General features: G+C 46.8%; 1 protein-coding gene across 5 annotated transcripts in view; it reads right to left on the minus strand.

The window, feature by feature from the left end:
• The window catches only part of KCNIP3 (potassium voltage-gated channel interacting protein 3), a 75935-nt gene that overhangs the window by 4855 nt on the left and 49063 nt on the right, over nt 1-22017 (minus strand). For 4 of the 5 annotated variants that reach the window (XM_036880021.2, XM_036880022.2, XM_036880029.2 and 1 more), the window contains 3 exons: nt 4528-4652; nt 4035-4104; nt 3696-3766 (listed from right to left, as the gene is read on the minus strand). In XM_036880021.2, the coding sequence (XP_036735916.1) occupies nt 3696-3766; nt 4035-4104; nt 4528-4652 (266 nt within the window). The remainder of the gene's footprint in view (nt 1-3695; nt 3767-4034; nt 4105-4527; nt 4653-22017) is intronic. The other variant, XM_036880023.2, reaches the window with a different exon arrangement.

Consider the following 22017-nt stretch of genomic DNA (forward strand, 5'->3'; position numbering starts at 1 on the left):
CTGCTCCCTGGGGTGCTCCCAGGCTACTGGGAAAGAAGGGAGCAGAGAAGGGCTGTCCCAGAAGCAGGGGTGGAGGGTGGCAGGCCGTGTGCCCAGCCATGCACCAACAGGCTTGGTCCCCACTCAAAGGTTAGAGTTTCTGGATCTGAGAAAGCCTGTGCCATGAGAGAGAAAGATAAAAGGAAAGAGAAAAACAATTAGAAAGAAACAGAAATTATTCAGGGAGAAAAAAACCTTAAAAACAATTAGACTCAGAGAGTACAAATCTGGAGTCCTTAAAATGAGAACAGGATGCAATAAAAAAGGAATAATTGAGAACAAGAAAGCTCTTGGGAATTAAATATAAAAAAACAGAACAACAGATGCAGAAGAAGGGTTGGAAAAGCAAGTGGAATCTTCCATCAAGTAGCATGAAAAGGCAAAGAGCTGGAAAATATGAAAAAGGAAAATGATAGGTTTACTCCAGAGGGACCAACCCTTGAACACCAGGAGCTCCAGAAAGAACTAGAGGAAATGACGGGAAGCATGTCAGAGATGCAATGATTTCCCAGGGTAGGAGGCTGTGAGTGTCCAGGTCCTGCCCAGGCGTAGCACGAAGCATGGAAACAGTCTGCAGGCACATATGGTGATGACATTTCATTAAATAGGGAGCCAAGAGAGGACCCTACAAGCTTCTAGAACGAAAACAGACCCAAACAGAAAAAACAAAATCAGATCCAGTACACAGGGTCAGGATTCAGCAGGCTTTGCCTTTTGACAGACCCGTGGGGGGCAGGAAGCCAGTGAAGTGATGCGGCCACTATTCTGGAGGACAACTTCCCACCCCAGCTCTGCTCCCATCCAACATATCAAGAAAGAGTGAGAAGGAAGATGCTTTCAGACATGTGAAGGCTCAAAAGTTACTTCCCAGTACTCTTCTATAGGAAGTGCTGGTAGATATGCCCCTGAAAAGAGAGAGTAAAGCAAGAACTTCTTCCTTGCTTTTCCTCTGAAAGGGGTAATCCAGAACCAGGAGACCCAACCAGGGGATGGGGGAGGGGTCCCTGGAGGGCACCCACTCCTGATGGGTGATGGAGCCTGTTGGAGGCTGGGGAGGCGTCCTCCCGGAGAGGCCCGCTCAGGCTACTACAGAAGGGCCTAGGGTGAATTAATGATGGCATCACAGACACCAGGCAGATGACAAATCAGGCTTACTGTCGGCAAAACAGTGTGTACAGGAAAGGAAAACATAATCACAGTTTCCTGCGAGACTCAGCTGGCAATCAAACCCACATCAAGTGAACTGTGAGTCCTTGTCCGACTGTATCCAACAGTCCCGTGAAGCCAGGGGATGGGACAGGTGTGTGTGCACATGGGAGGCCCATTCCTCATCACCATGGCATAGAGCCAATAGGCAGCCTCTAAAACTGCAGAGAACCAATAGGCAGCATCTACAGCTGCAGAGAGCCAATAAGCAGCCTCTAAACCTGGGCACTCAGGAGGGAGCACGCTTGTGCTCTTGGGAGGCATGGAAACATACTGAATGGGCTAAAATAAGAGAAGGTGGTTGCTTCCTCGGGTGTGTGTGTGGGTGGTTAAGTGCTGTTTTTCCAAAGCACACCCTGTAAATCTACTGGGCTCTTAACGTCTTGTCTATGAACAGAATGAAAATATAGTAAAGGAGAAGCAAAGGGCTGGTTCTTACATGCCCAAGGTCAGGGGCTGGTAGGCGGGGAGCTTGTGCCCGAGTTAGGTAGGAGGTGAAGGGTGGAGGTATCCAGAAATAGCGTCGCTGGGCTCTGACAGGCTTGCCTGTTAGGTAAAGGCGTGCAGTCCCACGGGAGCAGCAGGGCCCGGTGAGTCCCCACAGGAACCCCGTTGCCCGTGGGAGGGCACCGGCTTCTCCCGTCTTGTCTTCACAACCTGGACCTACTGTGTAGACCCTCATAGTCAGCCCAGCCAAGGAATGTCCCCGTTCAGTGTCTCTAAGTGTGTGTGCCTATCCTAGTGATGGTACTAGGAGAGGGGTGGTGGGGATGCCCCCTGCGAGGCTACTGGCTCGCCTTCAGGTGACCCCAAGTCCAGAAGGCAGGAGTGGAGGGTGTGATGACAGGCTTGGAGGCATTTCCTTCTGCCCACCAGCACCCAGAACTAGGCCCTGCTGGTTGGAAGATGACTGGGGAAAAACATTCCCTCCTCTCTTCCTGAAAAAGCCTTCCTAGAGCGGAAGACTGAAATCAACTGAGAGGGTCCTCAAGGTAAACAAACATGGCCCATGAAACCACAGGAATTAATTTCACAGCAGAGAAGCACAAGGCAGGCCTGGGATGATGCGGGACACTGACAACCTTCTGAGCAGGTGCCTAGCAGAGGGGCTTCCGCACCAGCGCCCCCCACCCAGCCACTGACAGCAACCCCTCATACACATGCACAACGACCCCGCACCTACCACCTTAAAGGGACCACAAGCCCCCTCCCTCTGGGGAGTGAAAGCAATGACCACAGCAGGGTGGCCAAGACCTTCCTGACCCCTGACCCCGGCCAGCCAGCTGAGCTCTTTGATCATCTGATGTCTAAATAAGAAAAACCGTCCAACTAAGCCCTGGTGGGGTGCATTACACGATTCCTTCTCACACTTTCTTTGCAGAAGTCCCTGGTGCCTCTTGAAAGATACACAGGAAATGGTTCACAGGGGAGGACAATGAATTTTTCCTGTTGACCTTTGTAGCAACTGGACTTTTCTACTGTGCACAGATATTACTGAAAAAAGATGATAACACTGTACATTTGCACATGCATTAGTGCCAGAAGTGTGGCCTGGAGAGGGTGGGGCCCCTGTGGTCACAGAGCAAGGCCAGGCCTCAGGCCGCCCCACCCTGTCCTCATGTCTGTGTGCCAGGCTGGCTGGAGGCATAAAAATAAACTAAGCAGCATTACCGACAGGTTATTATTACACCCCGGCTCGTCAAGGGGCTTTCTGCCCTGGCTGGCTTGCTCTGCTGTCTTCCTGTCAGTCGCCCTTGGCCCTGGAAGCTGAGAGGGGTGGTTATCGATCAAGCCTGGCTCTCAGCAAGGTTTCCCTCTCCAAAGAGGTTTCAGCTTTTCGCCTGCAGCTATTTTTAGGGGCCTGGGCTCCACAGATGGGGCCTCTTTCAAATGATCCCATGTGGCCAGACCTGGTGGAGCCCACAGTGTGCAGAGCCTGGGCAAGGCCCTCCAGGGGGCAGGTGTCCTGGGGGGAGGCTTCTGTCCTCACAGCGGGGAACCCCAGTGCCCAGCTGGGCTGACCCCAGAGCCCAGTCAGGCTGGGGTGCTCCACTCATTTTCTGGCAAGGGGTAAATTCTGGGGCTGGGTGCCTGAAAAACCATTAGCACAGACACCCAAGTTTAATCATGTCCCCTTTCCAAATGCAAATTCCTGTTAGGTGGTGACCACCTCGGTATGTCTCAGCAACCTTGGCTGGGCCAGGCTGGGATGGAAGAAAAGGCTGAGAGCAGGGGGAGCAGATGGCAAAATCAGATCTCACCAACACCATGATTAGGCCCTGCGCTGGCCAAGCCCCGGTCCCCTCATTCTCTGGGTGGCATTCCGGACCCTTTACACTCAGGGACCACATCTGAGCCTCTGAACAACCCTGAGAGGGTGGCACCAGGGCAGGATGCTCCCCCACAGGACACAGAGGCAGGAGACATGGGCAGGGTCATCAGGGACCTACCTCAAAGCGGATGGCCCCATTCCCGTCTGCATCGAAGGCATTGAAGAGGAAGTGTGCGTAGGTGGTGGCATCTGGGGAGAGCAAGTGCCAGGGCCAGTGTGTGTTGGGCCTGCCTGGCAACTCGAGCCCCACCCCAGGCAGCCCCCCTCCCAGTGTTCCCACTGTGTCCTGGGCCGGAGTCCTCCCCTTCCGATAGGACAGAGGCAGCACCAGGCCTCTGGAAGGCAATAGAGGTGAGGGTCCCCTCCCATGAAAGGGACACCCACCGTCTGCAGAGCTGCCAGAGGGACCACAGCCGGGGCTTTGGGAAGAGCCAGGAGGGCCTGGCCTGGGACTCACCTCCCTGGGGGAAGAACTGCGAGTAAATGAGTTTGAAGGTGTCTTCATCCACCAGGCCCGTGGGACACTCCTGCAGCAGGGAGCCACCCCTCAGCGACCTCAGCCAGTCCCAACCCCACACTCCAACTTCACAGGGCCTGGCCCCCCTCCTCCCACTGAGGGATCCCTGCTGCCCGAGGCACCACTGGGCTCCTCTGGGTCCCAGGCTGGGGGACACCTGGTTGGCGGCAGGTGGGAGCAGATGGCTGGTCCCTCCATACTCTCCTTCCCTGTGCCAGCATTGGAGACTCACAGAGAAGAGCATGGTGCCTCCAGAATACTGATTCTAGGACTCTAGGACCCCCAGACAGTTCTCCCACAAAACATAAACTCCTTAAAGACCCGTGGCATATTTACTGTGCCATGGAGAAGTTTCTGGGATCTCTCCTGCCTGGAGACAGGGACAGGAGGTTGGGTGGGTCAGGGCCTCTCCTGGGGGGATGGGAACACTCACATTCTTGAAGCCCCTGTACAGGGACTGAAGCTCCTTCCTGGTGAACCTGGTCTGTGCCTGCAGCTGGTCCAGCCCCTCTGGCTGGTGGCGCACTGTGGACAGCTCCAGCTCACTGTCGCTGCTGTCTGGAAGGCACACAGACACGGGAGGGTGGGACTAGTGGCCCAGCTCCTCCATCTTGTTTGCGTGTGGGCACCAGACCATGGCAGAGGTTGGGGTGAAGGGACACGTCTTTCAGGTCTGCCATGTGTGGCCGCACAGGCTGTGCACTGTACAAATGGTGGAACTGTGCACTCGGGGGCTGTGGCTTCTCTGCCACCTGCTCCTCACACAGCTCTTCTGCCTCACCCTTCCTCAAGGGTGCCCAGCTCCTCAGCTACACAGTGGGATGTGGGGGTGGGAGCTGGTCTTGCTCTGGAGAGATACTGAACAAGGGGAGGAACGAGGCAAAAAGGCAGCCAGATGGGTTCAAGGGACTCTTGGCTGTCAAGACCCAATTCCAGGACCACTTCCTCCATGCAGCCCTCTCTGACTTCCCCCAGGAATGGGGCAGGTCCCTGTCTTGGACCATCCAGCCTAACACACTACTTTACTGCATATGGTGTGAGGGTGTCATTCACATTTGGGTAGGTCAGAGCACAAGGACCCAAAGAGCAGGGACCAGACCTTTTCTTTAATAACAACACATCAAAATGTTAACTAACCATAGCTACTTTTAGGGGGAGATGGATTTCAGATGATCTTTATTTTATGATTTTATTTATTTTTTACATTTTCCTGATTTCTTTTGGTATGGCATGCACCACTTTTGCAACACAAAATAAAGCTATGGATACAAGAGCACTACATCCTACATGTTGCTGAGTTTTATAATTGTTTTGCTTTGTCTCATCATTCTAAAGCTTCCCTCTGAGATGGGAAGCACAGTCCCTGCCACACTGGCCCGGCTCCTGGCCTCCCCTGCACGCAGGGGAAGGGTGTGTCCATGGCTGTCTGCACAGCTGTTTGCCCGCTCAGGGCTAGCACGGGGCTGGGTTTTGGGGGCCCTGCCCCCTCACTAAGCTCCCGAGCACCCTACCTACATGTCCTGCAACCAGGCTCCTAGCCTCCAGGACAGCTGTTTCACACCTTCCTTCTCTTCACACTTCCAGTGCCTCCCCCTGTCCTTACCCTCAGGTTCCTTCCTATGTCACTGATAAACAGAAGCCACGGAAGATAATTTTCCCATGTTCACCACCACATCTACCCATCTACCTACCTCTGGCCCAGACATCTGTTTCCCTCCTCTGGGATGAACTGTCCCTGCTCGTGGCTAATGCCAACCCTTCCCCACGTGCAGTGGGGTCCAGCCTCTCCCACCTACTCAAGCATGTGGCTGCAGTAATTCTCCCCACTCTTTCCTCATCATCCTTTTTCCTACCTTGTAGATCATTCCCATCACCATGAGGACATACTGTTCAATCTGGCAATCCTTAGTCAAATTGAGTATAGGCAAACCTTGCAAGCCAGCAGTTCCACTCTGGGTGAACTTCCAGATTGAATCTCACCCAGCTAAGGAGACCTGTACATAGATGTTCATGGCAATAGCAGTTTTGATGGGGGAGTTGGAGGTGTCCCAGGGGTCTATCACAGGCAGGATAGGTGGGCAGAATATGGGGGGTCACACGAGGTAGAACCATGCAGTAGGTTAGAAATACATACGTTAGAAGAGCATGAATGGATGTTAAAAATAAGTGTTTACTTCAGTTAAGAGGCAGACATTTCAGAATGGATGAAAAAGCAAGTCCCAACTATATGCTATTTACAGAAAGGACACCCTTAATACAAAAACACAAACAGATTTAAAGTAAAAGCATGGAAAAAGGCTAAGAAACATGGTGAGGCTGTATTAATAAGAGAAAAAATTGGCTTCAAGACAAAGAGTACTACTAGAGACAAAGAGGGACATTTTATAATGATACAGGATTGATTCATCAAGAAGACAGAGCAATCTGAAATATATACATACACCTAGGAACAGCTTTAAAACACTGGAAGCAAAAAATTCAGAACTAATGGGAGAAGCAGATAAGCCACCATCACAGCTGAAGCTTTTAACATCCTTTTCCAGTAAATGATACATGTAAAGATGTAAAGGACTTGAAACACACTATCAACCAACTTGACCTAATTAATATTTATAGAACTCTATGCCCAACAGCTCTATAGAGGCCACATTTTTTTCAAGAGCACATCCTGTGGTTACCAAGACATACCAGATGATGGAAGATTGACTATTAAATAAAAATCCTAAACAGTAAGATATCTAAAAAACCCTAAATATTTAGAAATTAGACAACACACTTCTTAATTAACTCATAGGCCAGAGAAGAAAAATTGTAAGGAGAATTTTGAAATATTTTGCAATGAATGATAATGAAAACACACATATCAAAATTTTCTGGATGTAGGGAAAGCTGTGTTTGAGGGAAGCTTTCAGCTTTAAATTCCTTTATTAGAAAAGAAATTAGGTATAAAGCCAATGATATAAACATCTAGATCTAAACTTTTCAGAATCTAGAAAAACAAGGTCAAATCAAACTCAAAGTTGTTAGAAGAAAGGACATAATAAAAATAAGAGTAGAAATCAAGGAAAGCAAAAATAGACAAATATAGAGGAAGTAACAATAAAGTTATTAAGTAACTAAATAGGCAAGTCATATACTGGGAAAACATGTCTTCAGTACATATATCTCACAAAAGACTCATTTCCAGAATATACAAAAAACTCCTAAAAATTAACCAAGAATAAGACCAATAACTCAGTTCTTAAAAAGTCTAAAAACCAGAAAAATTTCACAAAAGAACATACACAAATGGGCAATAAGCACAAAAAAAGATAGTTCACAGCATTAATCATCAAAGAAATGCAAATGTTCTGCTACAAAAAGCAAAATACTCAGTGACCTATCATTTCAAAACACTGACAACACCAAATGCTGGTGAAGGTGTGGAGCAACTGGAACTCTCATATAGCACTGATGTAAATGTAAAATGGTATAACCACTTCAGAGAACTGCTTGGCAGTTTCCTATACATGTAAGCATACATCAACCTTATGACCTGTTTGCTTGGGATAAATGAAGACATATGTCCACAAAAAGACTTGTACCAGAAGAGTCATAGCAGCTTTTATGACAGTCCTAAACTGGAAATTACCCCAACAATCAACAGGAGACTAGAACTGTGGCACAGTACATAATGGAATAATATACTGCATTTTAAAAAGGAATGAATTACTAATTTATGCAATAACATGGATGCATCTCAAAAATATGCTGAACAAAGAAGCCAGACAGGAAAGAGTTCATACTCTCTGGTTCCATTTATATAAAATTCTAGAACAGGCAACACTTAATGTAAGGTGATAGAAAGCAGTATAGCAGGTGGTAGTTAAAAGGATGTAAATAATCATCAAAACTTACTGAACTGAACATTTAACATCTGTGCATCTTGTATATAAATTATACCTCACTTTGAAAGAAAAAATTAAAAAACATACTGCTTTGACTTTTGCTTTCAGTTTTGATGGGATAGTGAGTGTCAGACTTCCCACCACAAACAACTTGAACACTGGAAGAAATACGTGAAGCAAGTGTTTGCAGATGTTTAACTACAGCACAGGACTACCAATATCAGGAATGAAACAGGGGAAATAAGTATAGGCTTTCCAGACATTAAAAGGATAAAAAGGAAATATGAACAAGTCTTGCACACAAATTCAGTAACTTTGATGAAATGCACCAATCCCTCAAAAGTCACAAACTACACAGTTAACCAAGATGAAAAAGATAACCTGAATAGTCCTAACCAATATTCCTTATGAACACAAACACAAAAATCCTCAACAAAACATTAACAAATTGAATCCATTGATATATAAAAATAATAATATACCACACCAAATGGGGTTTTCTGGAATGCAAGTCTGATTCAATATTTGAAAACAAATCAATATAATTCACCCTAATAATAATCTAAAGGAGGAAAAAAACACGTGATCACAACCAATTGATGTAGAAGAAGCATTTCACAAAATTCAACATCCATTCACAATAATAACACTCAGCAAATTAGGGATGCAAGACAACTTCCTCAATTTGACAACAGGTATCTACAAAAAGCCTACAGTTAACATCATTCACGTGGTGCAAGACTGAATGTCTTCCCTCTAAGACTGAGAACAAGGCAAGAACATCTGATCTTTCCTCTCTATTCAATGTCATACTGAAAGTCGTAGCCTGTGCAATTAGGAGAAAAAAGAAAAAACAAAGGAAGAAAGAAAAATCATACAGATTAGATTAGAAAGAAAATGCCCAAACTATCCCTATTTGCAGATGACATGATTATCAATATAGATAATCACCAAAATATACAGTTGACCCTTGAGCAATGTGGGGAGTAAGGGCACTGGCTCGCTCCCTTCCTGTGCAGTAAAAAAACCCGTGTATGAACTTTTAACTTACCCGAAACTACTAATAGGCTACTCTTGACCAGAAGCCTTTCCAATAACATGGTCAATTAACACATATATTGTATGGTATATAAAATGAATTATATTCAGTATTCTTGCAATAGAGTAAGCTAGAGAAAAGAAAGTGTTACTAAGAAAAAATCATAAAGAAGACAATATACATTTACACTACTGTGTAGTATTTATTGAAATACCATGTAAGTGGACACATACAGTTCAAACCCACATTGTTCAAGGGTCTACTGTACAAAAAAAATCCTCTAATAATTGAGTTTATTTAGCAAGGTCACAGGATACAAGGTAAACATGCAAAAATCATCTACACTTTTATAGACCAGCAATGTACAATTGGAAGCCAAGCCAAAATTAAAAAAAAAATACTATTTAGAATCTCATGCTCCACGAATGAAGTATTTCAGTATAAACCTTAGAAAACACACAGGTAATCTGTATGCTGAAAACTACAAAATGCTGATGAAAGAAATCACAGAAGATTAAATAGACATACCATGTCTGGAACACTTGACATCATGTAGTTGTCAATTATCTCTAAAAACATAATTTCAATAAAAATTGGAATTTTTTTGTAGATATAGACACACTGATTTTAAAACTTTCATGGAAAGACAAAGCTAAAACAATTTTGAAAAAGAATAAAGTGGGAAAAGTTAGTCTATCTGATTTTAAGACTTACTGTATCATTACAATAGTCAAGACTGTGTGGTGTTGGAGGAGACACAGACACAGATCAGTGGTACAAAACAGAAAACCACACAAATATAAGCAGCTGATTTTTGATAAACGTGCAAAGGCAATTAAATGGGGAGAAGATAGTTTTTTCAACAAATGGTGCTGGAATAATTGGACATTCATTAAGAAAAAAAGAACTTTAACTTCTAGAAAAAAAAAACAGGAGAAAATCATGACCTGGGTTCAGGCAGAGTTCTTAGACATGACACCAACAGCATGAACCATATAAGAAAAACTTCATAATCTGTATTTTTAATAAAAAATTAAAACTTTTGCTCTGCAGGAGATACTGTTACTGAAGAAGGTAAATTACAGACTGGGAGAAAATACTTGCAAATCACAAATCAGACAAAGGGTATCCAGATTATATGAAGAACTCTCAAAACTCAGCAGTAAGGAAACAAACAACTCAAATTAATAAATGGGTAAAAGACTTGATCAAACACTTCTCCAGAGAGGACATACAGATAGCAAACAAGCACATAGAAAGGTATTTACCATCTTTTGCCATTAGGGAAATACTGCCACTATGGAAATCAGTTTGGTAGTTTCTTATAAACATACAACTTATCCTATGACCCGCAAATCCATCCCTGGTTATTAGCCCAAATGAAATGAAACCTAATATAGTCACAGAATAACTTTCAGGCAAATGTTGAGAACAACTTTATTCACAATCACAGAAAGCTGGAAACAATCCAAATGTCCTTCAGTGGACGAAAGGATAAACTGTGGTACATTCCCACAGTGGAATACTACTCAGCAGTAAAAGTGAACAAACTATTAAAATACGCAACAACATAAACGGATCTCAAATGCATTAGCTAAGTGAAAGAATCCAGATTCCAGAAGCTATAGAATATATGACTCCACTTACATGACATTCTGGAAAAGATCCTACAATTTTGTAGAAATCAGAGGAAAGGAGAATATATCAGTGGCTGCCAGGGCTGGGGCCCTAGGGACAGGTTAACCAAAAAAGATGCAGGATGAGGGAATTTTTTGTGGTGATGGAATTGTTCCAAATCTTGATTGTGGTAGTAGTTACCTGACTATGAAATTGTCAGAGAAGCTGGACACAATTCTAATTCCCCAAAAAAGGGTAATTGTACTATTTGTAAATTAGAAAAAAGTTAAGTAAAAATAAGAATAACTGCCTATAGGGAAGGAAGGCAATGGGAAAATAAAAGAGGAAAAAGTATAAACAAAACAAAAGAGGGTTTTTAAATGGGTCACGACTGATAATGTCCCACAGACTAATGAACATGACTAACTTAACCCTGAGGGCCGAAAAGTAAAATAAAGCCCCAAACTTGCTATTTCTTTCCATGGGAAAAAACAAACAAACAAGAAAGCAAAACTTCCTAGGCCACACTGTCCCCTCAGTTACTGCCTTTTTCTCTCCTTTAACTTACTGTCTTCACCTCCTCTCCTGTTCTCCCTTGAAGTTACTCCTGTGGGATCTCCATATCATTAATCCAGGGATGAACAGAGTAATCTTGATTCCTAAATCACAGAAGGGCGATACAAGAATGAAAATTATAGTAACAACATGGGTGGGCCCGGAGGGCATTATGCTAAGTGAAGTGAGTCAGACAGAGAAAAGACAAATACCGTAGGATCTCACTTATAGGTGGAATCTGAAAAAAAGCCAAACTCAGAAACAGAGAGTAGATTGGTGGTTGCCAGGCCTGGGGAGGTGAGGGAAATAAGGAGACGTTGGTGGAAGGGTACAAGCTTCCAGTTATAAGAGTAAGTTCTGGGGAATCTAATGTACAGCATGGTGACTATAGTTAACAATGTTATACTGTACACTTAAAAGTTGCTAAGGTAATAGATCTTCAACCTTCTCACCACCACCATCACAAAAAAATAAAAAAGTAATTATATGCGATAATGGGTGTATAACTAACCTTATTGTGGTACACAATGTTGTATGTCAATTATATCTCAAGAAAGCTGAAAAAACAAACAAGAATTCCATACGCATTTCATGTTTGAACACAAATCCAAAACTTTAAGCACAATATTAGCTAACTGAATTCAACAGTATTTTTAAAAAGACATCATGATCAAGGTTTTTCTATAAGAGTATAAGGAGGGAAAATCATATGAAAATCTGAATACAGGAAAGGCATTTGATAAACATCCATATACATTTATAACTAAAATAAACGAACAAAAACTCTTAGCAAACTAGGATCAAGGGAACTTTCTTAATTTAATGCAGCTTATATTTGCAAATCACATATTTATTTACAGAAAATATTAGATTAATTAGGGAATATGTCTGAGTCCCTGGGTCTCAGACATATTCCCTTTAAAATTTGGGCCAAGCCAAGGTTGGCCACAATCACCACTAAGTGATACCCTGCCAATGCTCTAAGGAAATTTCAAAAAAGAAATAAATGGTGTAAGAATTGGGAAGTAAAGGTTAAAACTGATATTATTTGTAGATGATATGGTCCCTACAGGGACCAAAAGAATCAATATACATGAGAGTTCAGTAAGGTTGCCAGATATAAGATTAATTTATGAAAATCAATAGCAATTTTCTGCACCAGTAATAACCACCTAGAAAACATACTAAAAAGATAACATTCATAATAGCAACACAAACCAGAAAGTATCTAAGTATTAACAAAAACTCAAAGGACTTCTATATAGAAAGACAGTCTGAATAAATGAGATATTCCTTCTTAGACAGGATCTAATATAAAGATGTTATTTCCTCCCCCAAAATAATCTATAAATTCAACACAATCCCAATTAAAAATCCAGTTGGACTTTTTGAGGATCTGGATAACTTTGCTAAGGATATGAAAGAATAAGAAAATCCATAAAAATCTAGAAAAGAAAAGTAAAGAGAGTTGTCCCCATTAGATACTTATACGTTTTGCATAGTAACTGATAAAAATTGTGTGGTTGGTACAAGAACAGACAAACACACCAACAAATAGACGAGAGAGCTTGAAAAGAGACCGAGGCAGCATAGGGGGAACTTCACAGAAGGTTGGTAGGAAAGTCAGATTGTTAAGTGGTAGTGAGGAAAACTGGCCCAGCACATCGTTCTGGACCCTTTACTTAGACCACGTGCAAAATGGGCTGCAGATGAACTAAAGATCTGAATGTGAAAGGCAAACTATAGAGTTAAGACAAAATGTGAAAGGATCTCTTGCTAACCTAAGAATGGGAAAAGATTTCTTAAAATTTCCAAAGGCCAAACCATGATGGAAAAAAATGGATGAATTCAAGTACACCAAAGTTAAGGATTTCTGCGCAAGAAGGAGCACAGCAGCCAGTCGGAGACCCTCAACAGAGTGGGAGGCGACAACATGCAGAGCTGACACCTGCCCAAAGAAGAATGACTAGAATAGATAATCAGCAGAAAGGGAAACCAGGAAGTTGAATAAATACATCCAAAATGGTTCAACTCCATTAATAAACAGGGAAATGCAAATTAGGATGAGAATGCAACATCTAGGTTGGCAGGAAATACTACTACTAAAATAAGAGGGCTGCCAATGCTAAGTGCTGGAGAGGACATAGGTCCACAGTAATTGTCAAACCTGCTAGTGAGCATGCATAACTTACAAGCCTTGTAGAAGAATAACTTCATATTCCCACTGGTGATGTGCACATCTGTACACCCTAGGTCCTTCCCTAGGTATGCTTGATGGAGAAATTCAAGGCCCAGGAAACATGCACAAGGCTGTCACTGGAGTTGTTACTATAGTAACAATAGCTTGAATACACCAATGTCCACTGAAAATAGAGCAGATAAATAGACTGGGAGGCATCCATAGATGAAATGTTAAACAGCACTGAAAAATGAACTGTAACACAGCAATACAGATGAGTCTTAAAAACATGTTGTTAGATGGAAAACCAGTCCTAGGAGACCAGCTGATTCCGTTTTTTACAAAATTCAAACCCAAGAAAAACCAAGTAACATATTTATAGGGGTAATTAAGAGATAAAAATTATAAATAAGGACAAAAATCCAGTAAGGACAAGCACAAATCTAGCTGGTGGTACCCTCTACGGTTTGGGAGAGCGGCAGAACTCAGAGGGAGAGGCAGGCTAGTGACACCTTGGTTCTGGGGGAGGATGGGTTCACTCGTGTTCATCATATTATTCTTTGTAAGTCATGTATCAAATATATCTATGAAAGTTGATTAAAGATTAATTAAAATGTTTGAAAGTAATTAGAGTCCACAGAGCAAGAGAAAATGAGAGAGAGAACACACCTCTGGTGTGGATAAGACAGAGGATACTTGAAAAATAAGAAAATGACAGCAATCCCAAGAGAAATGGTCACAGGATAGGCAATTTACAGAGGAGGAAACTGACAAAGCTAATAGGCACACAGAGGTGTTCAAAATCATTGGCATGAAGACGCATAGATGGGCAGTGAGGAAAAATGTTACACTCATTAAACCTGCAAAATCTGAAAGTGACTTAAAAAGTCAAGCCTTGGTTAGGGGATGTGGGCTAACTTCTGCTTGCCCTCTGCACTTGGATGTCTACAAGGTTTTCCAATGGAACATGTCCAAATCCAGCTCCTGATCTTCCCCCGGAAAGCTGCTCCACCACAGCTGTCTGAGGCCCAGCTGAGGGCAACTCCATGCTGCTGGGTTCTGGGGCCCAAGTCCTGGGCTCAGACCTTCCTCCCAACCCTCCATCCGTGTGCAAATCCTGCCAGCTCTGCTTGCAGTGTGCACCCTGCAGACCCCGTCACCCACCCCAAGGCCCATAGCTCCATCAGCTCCCCTGTATTTTTCAAGCAGTGCCGGAGGGAGCAGCTGACAGCACATCCTGATGCTCGCCTCTGTCCAACTGCCTGGCTCTGAGTATAAAGTCAAGGTCCTTGCATGGCCAGTGAGGGTACCCCCACTCCATGCTGACCTCATCTCCCACATCTTTCCCTTGCTCCCTCCACTTCAGCCATGTGGCCCTCTTTGAGTCCCCCAAACCCACCAGGACACCCCTCCTCAAAGCCTCCCACTTGCTATTCTCTCTGGCTGGAATGCTCATTCCTCAGAACCCACGCTTCCTTCTGGCCCCTGCTCCAATGTGGCCTCCTCAGTGGCCCCCTTTCCTATCTGCCCCTCATCTTTTTTACTCTTCTCCACTCAGCTGGGACTCCCTGGCATATGCATATATTTTTCTGTTTACCAGCACTATGGACTGACCTATGTCTCCCCAATAATGCAAATGTTGAAGCCCTAACTCCCACTGTGACTGCAGCTGGAGACAAGGTCTGCAGGAGGTAACTGAGGCTAAGTAAGGATTGGTAGTCTTATGAGTAGAGGAGGAGCAGTCCCCCTTTGGATTTCTCTCTCCCTCCACACCCCTTCTCTACCCTCCCCCCACACGCATGCACCAAGAAGAGGCCATGTGAGGACGTAGAGAGAAGGTGGCCGTCTATAAGCCAGGAAGACAGGCCCCACCAAATACCTACCCTTCTGGGACCTGGAACTTGGACATCTAGCCTCCAGAATTGTGAGAAAATAGATTTCCATTTTTTAAGCTGCCCAGTCTGTGTTCTGTTATGGCAGCCTGAGCAGAACAACATCATGGATGTATCACCAGTCTCTCCTGGAGACCTCAGCAGGGCCCCCGTCTGCTCCTTGCTGCTCCAGCCCTGGAACTGCGCCTGTACATGGGTGCTCTGTAACACACACTGGGAGGGAAGGACCCTTCACAGCTAGCTGTTTCCTGGGGTGAGTACGTGCATTATGGTCCTGTGTTTTAATCTTAATGTCTCTAGTCTGGCCTTCCTCCTGCCGATCGTCCCAGGCCTCAGTACTCCCTGGTGCTCACACCTGTCGGGCACAGAGTGGGTGGGGGACTCAAAGAGAGAGATGATATTCCAAGACTCAGGTCCAGTGACAGGTAGTCAGGGGTCAGAGTGCATCCCGGGCAGAGGGTCCAGGGAATGCGAGCCAAGGGATACATGGGCACAGGAGCCACCAAAGGGCCCAGTGCAGGGGCAGGCCTTGTCTGATCTCCATTCCAGAATGGTCACTCTGGCTGTAGGTGTCAAATGAAGCGATGGCAAGAACACACAGGGAGACTGGCAGAAGATATCAAGGAGGAAGAAATCACTGTCCTCAGCCACTAGTCCTGAGGGGACCAGGACAGGGTGGGTGAAGTCTGGAATGACTCCATGTTTTTGATCTGGGAAACTGGTCAGTGCTGGTGCCATCCACCAAGACAGGGGGTTACAATCACTCAGAACTGGAAAATCCAGCAGGAAGACTGCTGCATGGCCTTTCAACATCAGGCTGGAGCACATCTACAGGTGTAAACTCTGCTGGACTTACTCTTTGTTTGCCATCAGGGCCCAGGCACTAAAAAACACTGATGTCAGCTGTGGAAGACTGGTAGCGCCTTGTGTCTGCTAGGAATGCAAATGATTTCTGTCCGTGGAAAATATGACCCTCAAAGTTTCTGGCTATTATTGCCCCATAGGGCATTAACTGGTTGATTCTAATGTAATGATCTTATTTCAGCATCAGTTTCTGAAATAGCCTTGCTACCCTGCTGTTCCCTTACAGAGCTAAACTAACAAGAGACAAGCTTTTAACTCTGACAGTTATCCTTGGACAGGCAGAATACAACAGGCAGAGAAAATCTTTCCTGTTTTGTGGCTTGGAAAATACACACAAGTTGTCTGTGCCTACCCGACTCCTGGCTCTGTGGAGCCTTCCTGTGCAGCTGGCTGCCCCTTCTGCAAGCAGCCTAATTCCTTGCATAATTAGGCTAACACCTTGAGGGGTCCTCTGGCCTAATCCTGCTGCTGTCTGGAGCCATCTCAGGAGAGGGAACCCGGCTTCTTCATTTGACTCCCACTGAGTCCAGCCCAGGGCAGGGACCCCACATGCTCTCAGGGCACTCCACGGCCTCTCCTAGTTCTTCCACAGAAGAAATCCAGAGGTTCATCCCTCTTTAGTTTGTTTCAGTGGAGATGTGCCAGATCTTTTAGAAGCTGCCAGAGGCATCACACCCACCATTGGCAATTACTGGATGTGTGGCAATTAATGGATCTAAACAGCCATTTTGCACAGCTTTCCTCATCACACTGAGAAGCTCTGCTCAGCCAAACTGTGAGGTCTGCTTCTACCATCTCCCTTCCACCGCTCCCTAGGCTCAGTTTCTGAAATGGCCTTGCTACCCTGCTGTTCCCTTACAGAGCTAAACTAACAAGAGACAAGCTTTTAACTCTGACAGTTATCCTTGGACAGGCAGAATACAACAGGTAGACAAAATCTTTCCTGTTTTGTGGCTTGGAAAATACACATGAGTTGTCTGTGCCTACACCACTCTCCAGGGCTAACCCCGGACCCCCACCCTCACCAAGTATCCACTGATAACCAGGGGCTCAGCAATAAAGATTTAACCTCTCTATCAAACAAGCATTTTATCAAAGGAGTGAAAGCATGAGACTTAAAAAAATTGTTTTAAAGTTGAATGTCCCAGAGCCTGGCAGATTACAAACTGGGCTTTCCTCCCAGGGCATGAAAGTCCCAGTTCAGGTGCCTGAGCTCCTGGGTGCAGGACCCACCTTCAGGGGCCTGGGAACTACAAATCCTTAATTTACTGAGCTAAGATGCACCGGGTCTGGGAGAGGGCCATATCCCAATGCATGAACTTGGTGAAGCCCTCCTGGACCCCCTGATGCCTTTGTGAGGCTCCCCTATAGGCTGCAAAACCTGTTTGAGCCTACTTCCCCTGCCAGCCAGCACCCATCTGTGCTCCCCTTTGCAGCAAATTTCTCCACAGCATTGTCCACACTCACTGGCTCCAATCCCTCTTGAGTCCAGCTGGTGGATCTCAGCCCTCACTTCATCCCTGTTGGTCAGGTGACTCCCACAGGGGAGCCCCAGTGGCAAAGGGGGTACCTATGAGGCAAGACTCCCTTCCTGATCTGAGCAGTGCCCCTTCTATTAGTCGGGGGTACTGGGCTTCAAAGTACAACTTCATTTGAGAATCTTTGGCTAAGTCAATTTGAAACCACTGGCCATGTCTAGACCTGCAACAGCTGAGGTGCTGACTTGGGGTGGGTGGGGGCCTTGTCCCAGTCCCCCAGGCCCCCCAGCATAAAGCAGCATCAGGCCTGGGACTCTAGCCCACCTCCCTGTCCTGCAGAAACCATCCATGAGGAGCCCACCTCTCCTGGTCCCTTTCCCAGGGCCCACCCAGCAGGCCTGCCCGCAGCCCCAGGCACCCTGCCCCTTACAGAGCACACTGTGAAGGATGCCTGCCTCCATGGAGGGCCTCTCAAGTGCACCCCTTCTCCCACTAACTTCTAGTAGTGTTGTGTGACCTTTGGATGGAACTGGGACTAGGGCTTTTTTGGCAGGAAATAAGAGATGACCCTCATTGAGTGTGCGCTCTTTGCCAGGAACTGCTGTTTAGTCTTCAGAACGGCTCTATGAGGGAGACTTGTCCCACTTTGGATTTGGATCCAGGCAGCTGCCAACACTTTGGACTCCTGACAGCTGCACCATAAGAGGTTGGGATGTGCAGGGCCATGTCCATGGCCCCCTCGGCACTGTGGATTCAGAGATGCCTCCAGGATTGGTATGCCAGGGTTTGAAAGGCTCTGGCTCAGTCACTCCATGGCTGGATAACCTCAGGCAAAGTACTTAGCTGCCCTGAGCCTCAGTTTCCTCGTCTACAAAATGGGCCTGCTGCTGAGGACAACATCATGATATGCATGATGTGCCTAATACACAGAGAATGCTCACTAGATGCTGGTTACTGTCATGGTCACCAGCATCCCAGATCTGGAAACTGCCCAGGGGCTGCAGGAGTCCTGAAGAACCTGCAGTTTACAAAGAGCAGCAGCCCCTGCTGGGGAGAAAGACGTGCAGGATGCTCTGAGCACCAGAGGGCCCCCAGCACTTGGTGCTCCTGGGAAGGCAAGCAAGAGAAAGCAGGAGGGGTAATGGTGGCCTCCTGGGCCTGCTCCAAGCCCAGAGTCAGCTGTGGACCCACCAGGCCCCAGCGTACCTCTTCAGGCCAGAACCCTGTGGGCAGCTGTGCACAGATGCCAGCTGCAAGAAGGTCGGGGCTGCTTCCCTGAAAGGGGAGCAGGGCTGTTGGGCCAGGTCGAATATACCTCTGTTCTGGACACCATCCAATCTCCCCTCCACGCCCCTCTTCTCTTCACTCTGGCCCTCACTCTGCAGCCTCCCCGCCTCCACCCCAGCCAGGGGGCCCCCTCTCAGGGGGTAGCTGCCCAGGGTTGCCCTGAAGGGAGGGCCTAGCCCTACAGCACCTGTGCTCCTGGGCACTCACGCTGCCTGACATACAATGGGCACCCAAAAAGTGTGTGCCGACAATGGCCTCTAATTTATACGTACTCAACACCTGCTGCTTGCCAGACATTCTGGGGCCCTAAGTGTTATAGACACAAATCTCTGCTGCCCTTGGACAGCCCAGATTGCTTGGGATGGGGAGAGAAAATTTGAGCGCAGCATCACCCGACTAAACCCCAGGGGCAGGGGGTCAGAGGGGTCAGGGCAAGTTCCCAGGAGGAGATGGTGCCTCTAATCCATCACCCATCTTACTGACGAGGAAACAGCTCAGATAGGAAAAGTGGCTTGCCTGAGTTAACAACAGCATCTCAGTGGTATGTCAGGGCTGGGAAGCAGCTGTCCTAGGCCCTGGCCAGCGGTCCCTCTAGAACAGGGTTTCTTAGCCTCACTCCTACATTCAGGTCTGGTACATCTTTGTGGTGAGGGACTGTTCTGTGCATTGCACGTGGCCCGCAGCATCCCTGGCCTCTACCCATTGGATGCCAACGCTGCCCTCCCCTAATTGTAACCATCAAAAATGTCTCTAGACATCACCAAATGTCCACTGAGGAGAAAAATGGCCCTCAGTTGAGAGATATTAATCTAGAATTTAGGAAATCTGACCTGAGCTAAGAGAAGCGGCTGTCAAAGTCACACCTTGGGCCACAGATGTGGACAAAAAGGTCTGGCTTGCAAACAAGCCCCAAGGCTTCCCAGCCCAGGCTCACTTGTCACCACATGCCCCTAAATCCTTATGAGTCCCTGAGATTTGAGTTCCACTTTTAATGTTTTCAAAGTGCTTTAGTTCACCACACCCCTGGGAAGCGGATAGGGGAAAAAATTATTATCCTCATTCCACAGGGAGGATATTAAGGCTTGCAGACGTTAACTGCACCAGTCACCCAATAAGCTGGTGGCCAAAGCAGGCTGGAATTCACCCACAGACTCACCCAGAGTCAGAGACTGACAAGGGACCCAGGGCAGAGAAAGGAAGGCCTTTTGAATTCTGCATCTACTTCTAGAGAGCTGCATCCCTAGAACCTGGATCCATTAGTTCCTAATAATCCCCAGGGGCATCATAACTCAGGTCTCCTGCAGCTGAGAATGACGGCGGCTCAGAGGGGACAAGAGACACATAAAATCGCTCACTCGTATGCTTACAGGGGAGCTAGGCACCAGCTCTTCTCCCTCAGTGCCAGCTCACACCCAGGCTGGTTGAAAGACCTGGGCTCCCCACAGCCCCTCTGACAGTCCTTTTGACACTGCCTGGCCAAAGGACCCTTCAAGGCACTTAAGGAACACCACTTCCCATCAGTACGGAACATCTGGAACTTGTAACTCCCTTCTTTTGATGCAGGTAGGGGAGGCCTGTTTGGGTGAGAGAATGTTTTCAACCATGAATCAGCTCTGTTTTCAGTAGTGAGTCAGTCCACTGCTAATTATGGGTGATGCCAATGGCCCCCAAAGTTTGTGTGGTTATTACATGCTGAGAATGGTGCTGGAAGCCATTCAAGCCCCACTGACTAGTTACAAGTCTGTCACAACCCACTTTACAGACAGTGAAAGTGAGGCCCAGAAAGGTTAAGGAAATTTTACAGCCAGTATGTGTGAATGACAAAATGCCAGCTCTGGCGGGGCTGTCCCTGAGGCTCTATACTCCTCCCAGTGTGTCAAGACCCCAGAACTCCAAGGGACACAAGTGAGCAAATACACCAGCAAAGAGAAACTCATTAGAGTCTGAAGTACGTTTTTCAGCAGGCTGAATAAAAACATTTATAGTCTTATGCATGCTATCCACCTTGTAAAGAAATACCTTCTCCTTAGAAATCACAGAGGCAAATTCCAGACTAGCCCTGTGAGCGAGTCAGGCTCAGGAAGGTTTATAGTACTCCACACAAAGTAGAGTAAAGCTGGCTGGTGCTCCTGGGCCCTGGTGGCCCCAGGTGGGCCAGGAAACAGGGAAGAGCTATGTAGGGCCCCTGGCTTCCCGGAGCATCAGCCACCCCCACATCCACAAAGACTCCAGTTGGGGAAAGGATAGGATAAAGCAGATACACAGCTAGCGCCCTGCAGGAGGCCTAGGTCCTCAAGCACAGCAGTGCAGGATGCCCATTCCCCACACTCAACCTCATCCCAAGCACTGCTTTTCCCACTAAGTCCCCTGTCATAGATGCCGCCTGCCAGGGTCAGCATCTAGCCAAAGCAGGCCCAGCTTCGGCAACTTTCCTCTCCAAGTAAAATCTACAGCCCAAGTGAATATAAAGGTGGCACCTCTCAGAACTGCCCTGAGCAAGTCGCTTCTCTCTGGGCCTCATGAACTCACCTAGAGAAGGCATGATGGGACCCAATGGGGTCTTAGGGGCACATGGCCATAGACTTCAGGTAAAGAGTCAGTCCTGTGCTCTGAAGACAGAACAGAGGGAGGGCTTCTGGGCCCTGGGCCCCTTCCTGCCCTCAGCAGCCCTTGGCAGGGGTCTGGGGCACACCTGCAGGCCAGAGGGGCTGCAGGGCAGTTCAGAGGCAAGGGCAGGTTCCTCCTCTGTGAGCCTCTGGGTCTCAGTTCCAGGAGCTGGGGCTTGGCAAGGTCAGCAGAGTGCTGAGGCAGGCAAGATGCCCATCCTCCTCTGAGAGGGCAGCATGGGTGACCCGAACAGGGCAGGCTGGCCCATTCCCACTGTCCAGAGGTAGGGGTCCGCAACTGCCTTTCAGGGCCTGGGCAGGGAGGAGAACTTACAGCCCTGGAGGGACGAGGTCCCCTTCAGGATGGGTGTGCCCCAGAGGGGCTCCTCCCTAACCTGCCCGGAAGTCTTAGGGAGGTACTAAGGGCTGGGGAGCAGCTCCAAGGACAGGAAGGCCATCCCAGACAGGCTGTGCTGTCTGATTTAAGTGTAGGTCTGTCTCCTCGGTTAATATTTTATT

The sequence above is a fragment of the Manis pentadactyla genome, chromosome 2 (genome assembly GCF_030020395.1).
Source record: "Manis pentadactyla isolate mManPen7 chromosome 2, mManPen7.hap1, whole genome shotgun sequence".
NCBI lineage: Eukaryota > Metazoa > Chordata > Mammalia > Pholidota > Manidae > Manis > Manis pentadactyla.